The sequence below is a fragment of the Austrofundulus limnaeus genome, unplaced genomic scaffold (assembly GCF_001266775.1).
Source record: "Austrofundulus limnaeus strain Quisiro unplaced genomic scaffold, Austrofundulus_limnaeus-1.0 Scaffold1120, whole genome shotgun sequence".
Taxonomy (NCBI): domain Eukaryota; kingdom Metazoa; phylum Chordata; class Actinopteri; order Cyprinodontiformes; family Rivulidae; genus Austrofundulus; species Austrofundulus limnaeus.
Genome location: NW_013953522.1, coordinates 10,710 through 16,522, shown reverse-complemented (window position 1 = coordinate 16,522; position 5,813 = coordinate 10,710). Strand labels below are relative to the sequence as shown.

General features: G+C 39.3%; 1 protein-coding gene across 1 annotated transcript in view; it reads left to right on the top strand.

The window, feature by feature from the left end:
- The window catches only part of si:ch211-132g1.3 (uncharacterized), a gene marked incomplete at its 3' end in the record, with an annotated part of 19,164 nt that overhangs the window by 4,046 nt on the left and 9,305 nt on the right, over window positions 1-5,813 (top strand). The window contains 4 exon segments of the mRNA XM_014030811.1: window positions 1,012-1,137; window positions 1,253-1,413; window positions 3,942-4,029; window positions 4,147-4,242. Of these exon segments, the coding sequence (XP_013886265.1) occupies window positions 1,012-1,137; window positions 1,253-1,413; window positions 3,942-4,029; window positions 4,147-4,242 (471 nt within the window).

Sequence of the window (5,813 nt, the reverse complement as noted above, 5' to 3'; positions counted from 1 at the left end):
GTGTGTGTGTGTGTGTGTGTGTGTGTGTGCGCGCGCGCCTCCCTCCCTCCCTCCCTCCCCTAGCTCAGCGAGCTGTTGTCCCATCACATTGGAGCTGGTGTCTCCAGCCAGAACACTAACTGCAGACGGTCGATTTCAACTAAAGGCTCCTGTCCGTCTGTGTCAGGTTCAGGAAACCGTCACATGGAAAAAATATTCTCTCCCGATTGGTTGCTGCTGTGTGTCAAGCAGCCAAAGTTCAATTTGTTGAACTCGAGCGGTGGCTGCTTCGGACGTGCCGCATGCACGGAAAATGCTCTGCCGCATCCTAGCGCTACCTTGCGCACTGCTCTAAACTGGCAAAATGCGCCGCTACGTGCTGCTCCTAGATGCGAGTCCACCAAAGACTTTGCATGTAAACTGGCTGCTTTGGCTGCTCAAAATGCGTTTTGGTCGGAACCCAGCTTTAAATGTGTAAACAGTTAAACCTTGATTCAAAATGTCTGAACTATTCCTTTAAATGTAAACATATGCTGCAAAGATGCCATGTAAAAACATAATCCTCCATTTCTGTAATTTCTCTAAATGACACACTGGATTTTAACAAAAAAAGTTTTTCATTTTGAAGCTGTCTGTTTGTATATTTTCATTCATGCTTTTAGACAATAAATGCTGCGTTGAAGCAGCTATAAGCAATATACATTACTCACAAAAAGTTAGAAATACTATTTGGTGAGGTTCTGGTGATCAGTTATGGATCATCTTGATCTCATGATGTGAAAATGTGAACAGTATGATGAGAATGAAAGAATTTTATTGAACCAGAAAATGTCTGTTAGTTGTGTAAAAAGTATTGAAACATCGAAGAGCTAACATTAAGTTCACCTGGTGGTGAAGGTTATTCTGCACTTTAGGTTCATCCTGAAATTTCAACTGAAAACCAGAAACTCCTTGTTTTTTGTGATAACTGTATGTTTCTGGATGATTTCTTCATTAATATTCTTGTAAAAGTCATTTCAACTGTTCTTCTAGATCGCACTACTTTGGATACGACAAATGGAGCTTTGACCATCAGAAATCTGACTCGAGAGCTCAATGGCACGTACACCGCTGAGATCAACAACCTAATTGTCAGCTCACAGCAAGTCAAGATCTTTGGTGAGCCAAAAAGATTTAAATTATCTGATTTTTTTCATTGTGTTTGGGTCAAATTGATGTTTGTGTTTGTTTGTTTTTATTATTATGATTTTGTTTGTTTGTTTGTTTCTGTCAGATCCAGTTCCAAAGCCCACTTTGACAAGAACAGATGGAGAAACTGAAAACTCCCATGTCTTCACCTGTGACTACAAAGCCCCTGAAAACGCACAACCGGTGGAACTCAAGTGGAGAATTGATGATGTTGAACAGCCTGGTCCTAAAGTGCGAATTGTCCAGGTATAAGAATGAATCAAATTCCAAAATGTCCTGTGAGCTATTCTTTCCTGAGGATTGACTTCAGTCTGTGGAAACATTTCAAGGATTAGTTCAGACAGTTGGACGTGGGAAAAGTTATATTATTACCTTACCTGTTGTTGCTCTTTGAGCAACTGTAGTTTGGAGAAACAGAGTTTAAATCTGACCCATCTCTCTTATTCTGCAAAATCTCACAGCAGACATCACAAATACTATTTTATACCCATGAACACTACCACCAATCTATTTTAATAGAGTTCAGTGGTTATTTGCCAGAAACACTGATGTGTAGATATTGAATACTTCTCCTAAAAGAACCATGTAATGTGAACTTGACAGTGGTATAGAGGTTTAAATATCAACCTAATTATCAGTTATATTTAATTTCTCTCTGGGATCAATAAAGTATTTTTGAATTGAATATCAGAATAATTTGCTATGAATTTTCTGATACTGAAGTTTTTTTAAGGATAGGAGGTGCTGGTAGTAAAGTATTGACCCAGTAACGTTACCATCTATACCAGGGCTATTCAACTAAATTGCTCAGAGGGCCACAGTTACTGCAGGTCAACAGCATAGGGGCCGAACATCCAGCAACTAAGGTCATTATATAATTAAATCAAGTATTACAAAGATATGTTACCATTGAATTAGTTTATTTTGCTGCATTTAGTCATGAATACAACATACAGAACCCAATAAAAGTAGTGATAATTAAACAATATCAAAAACAAAAAGAACACATTCTGCCTCCTATTTAACATAAATAATATTTTGACATCTCTGACTTGTCAAATTTTTAAACCTAATTTTTTTCACTTTCATAGTTTTATCTTCAACTGCTTGTAGTTTTAACTGTCTTGAGTGTTAATAGAAATGGTTTTTACTAGGGATGTCCCGATACCACTTTTTCACTTCCGATACGATACCGATATTACAACTTTGAGAAATGTCCGATACCGATATTGACCGATACCGATATTGACCCGTTACTGTAACAGTGCAAGTCACACACTTTTACCTATTTTGTAATGTAAAATCTTAGAAAAATCTTGATCAGATCAAACAGTGAAAAAGAGTAGGTATGAGAAAAACTGACCCATTTATTTTTAACCAATGGATCACATACATTTTAAACTGAAGAACATTATACAATTTAATAAATACAATAAATTACAATACCCTGAAAAAATAACATAATAAAAACAAAATGTACTTTTACAGTGTAAAATAATTCAAAATCACTCCAGTTATTTTTTTTTACCATCTGTCAGCCTTGTGCTGCTTTATGGTGGAAAAAACTGAAGGTGGGGACAAAACAAAAGCCCACATTATTGTCTGTTCAAAGTTAAGAGTCCACAGCTCCAATACTGACTGTAACCAAAACAACGTGATCATTGCACTTAATCTTCACTCAAACAAGTGTGTAAACAGWTTAAACATCACTCTAATAACAAGAGCAAAAAATAAATAGTAAGAATTAGTTATTTAAATTGATAGCTACCTTTCTTAGTGCTAAATTTCCACTTTCTATAGTCTGAGCATCATGTGGAGATCAGCCTCTCTCTCCTGCAGGGAGCAGTTTTTATCTCTGCTCTCGTCATGTCGCGCTCATATTCCAAAACAAAAGCTGCGCTCTCCTTTCTTCTGTCCATCAAGAGCTAATCCACGGGATGTCAAAACAAGCGTGCTGTCCTCGCTTCTGCCCGCTTAGAATCACCGACCGGACCAGAGAGGAGGTTCCGAAACAGCGCGGCTGTGTGCGGTCACTGGACCGAGGCTGAACCGAGCCGAACCGCAAAGCTGCTGCCAGGGTGGAGAGTAGTGTTCGCTCCGGTTTAAAACGTTCACGGTTCTGTTCCCCCTCGGAAAACTTGTGCGTGACAACTTTACACTTAGCTGCAACTCTGTTTCTGATGAAAATAGAAAGTTCTGCTGCCGACCTTCTTGCTAACTTGTTAGCGCTGCATGTTGTTGTGATCACGTGAGCGCTGCATGCTGGATCCAAGCGCTGCTGGATAGAAACACTGGAGTGGAGTCAGTGAACTGCTGGAACGGACTGCTAATATCGGAGCGCTGATATCGGACATTTTTTATGCAGTCCGATAAAATCCGATACTCGTTTTTTGGCTGATATCGGACCGATATCCGATATCGATATCGATATCGGACCGATATCCGATATCGATATCGGATCGGGACACCCCTAGTTTTTACCAGCTTGTAGCCAAGATTCTGACGTTTCTGTAGAAACCAAACATGTCTATGTTTAACTAAAATAACTTTGAGTAATTAAAGTAGAAACTGGGGGGTTTGGACTGAAGAGATGAATGAACCAATTGGCGGGCCAAACTTTGGTCACTTGTGGGCCAGATGTGGCCCGTGAGCCACCAGTTGAATAGCCCTGCTGTAGAGTCTCTGGTGTTTGTAACTGAGACAAAGAGAAGATAGAAATTTTGAGTTTAGTTTTAGGGATTGTTGCTAATTTTTTTTCTCCACATGATTTTTAGGGAAATAAAAATTGTTCATTTGTCTGTGAGTTGATCAATCCTGTCAGCAAGCAGTCCAGTGAAGCTGTTGGTAACCCTTCCTGCAATAGTGAGTCACTCCACCTGTTGATATTTGTTAAATATCTGTTTTATGTTTCAGTCAGAAAGCATAAGGAGCGGTTTAAATGGCTTAACTCTTCTTTTTTTTTTTTTGTTTCTTTTGTAGATGGTCTCGGTCCTGGCCCAATCATTGGAATATTTGGAATAGTTCTGATTCCGGTGCTTCTATTTGTGCTTTTTTATGTCATCTTTGTCAGAAAACGTAAGATTTCACAAACACATCAATCATTCTGAAGGAAATTTCTAACTGATTGAGTATTAGATGCAGTTTTGTATTTTATACTTTCTGATCATTTCAGTCTTTAAGTTAAAACAGACAAAGAGTTGGTGTGTGTCTTATCATGTGTTTTTTCTTTAGTCTAAACAAAAATGAGTGACGTTCTGACGTCTGACATGAAAGGTAACACCTCCAGAGGTGTAACCAGGAACAGATGAATGTTATAAGCTCAGTAGGAGGGTTTCACGTGACGTCACGATGCAGTGCCACGAGAGCGCGAAATTTGGCTGGAGGTCAGGAAGTGAAAAAGTGGAGGATCTGCTATCTGAAAAAATGCCCATATCTTGTGTAGTTTACGAGTGCTCCAATTAGTGCTGGGCGGTATACCGTTTTGTACCGAATACCGGTTTTTATTTTTGTTATGATATGAATTTTTTGAATACCGGACATTCCGGTTTAAATAGCGGAACGTTTCTTCGCGGCCGCCAGTGAACTGTTGTTTCCCYGGGGACATTTTTCCTTGCTGCACCGCTATGTGTGTTAGCATGCTAATGTTTGGAGCAGCTAGTTGCAGCCGCGGGTGGCGATTCCTCTGCTTGTATTGACTGACGTTTAAAAAAACATCCCATTTTCACCATCGCTGAATGTAGTAAACACCTCTTCAGTGACGTGCACAGTTAGATTTAACGTGGTTAGTTAATATGGAGACGTTATGCTGATGGAGACTTAACGTGGTTCTATTGTGAAAAGCCTGCAGGAAGTAGTTCGTAGTGGATTTAGAATTGACTGATGTGCAAGGTGAGTCGTGCTGATAAGCTTTAATAAATAACATAAAATAGACCCGATCATAATCTTTTCTTAACCCTCCTCCTTCACGACTGGACCAAAATGCATGACTACTGTCTCCAACCACCAGTCAGAGAAGAACAGACACAGAGGAGGGAAACAGAGACACAGACAGAGGTACAGTAAAAGAAAAAACTCAATAAGCAGGCATACATGTCAACCTCTTCGGACGTTTACTTTTATAAAAAGCCTCAAAAATCCGTACAACTCGCGCGGGGGGTCGGGGGTGGGGTCTGTCGGCTGCGGTCATGAAAGCGCCCGCTGAGCAGCAGGAGGAGAGGAGAGCAGAAAAAGTTCAAAACTTATTTCTAGCGGCAGAACAGGCTAAAAGATGGCTGTCTTATGTTGTTTATTGTTTTTTTAATCATCCTACAGGCTCTGACATGTTAGATAAATTTGAAAATCAGGTTTTGAAAAAATCTGTAAGACTTGAAAAGATCCGTGAGATTGTTCTATACGCCCGTACACCTGCAAAATGACGTAAAATCCTTATAACTTACGGACAATCTGTACAAGCTGACATGAATGAGCAGGGTTTGTACATTTTATTATCAGCTGAGCTGTGATGAAAAGAAAAATACCGTGAAACCGGTGAACATCTTGAAAATACCGTGATATAAAATTTTGATCATATCGCCCACCCCTAGCTCCAATCATTCTAACTGAATTAATAATAAATAATTATACACTGATTAAATTATATATTAAAT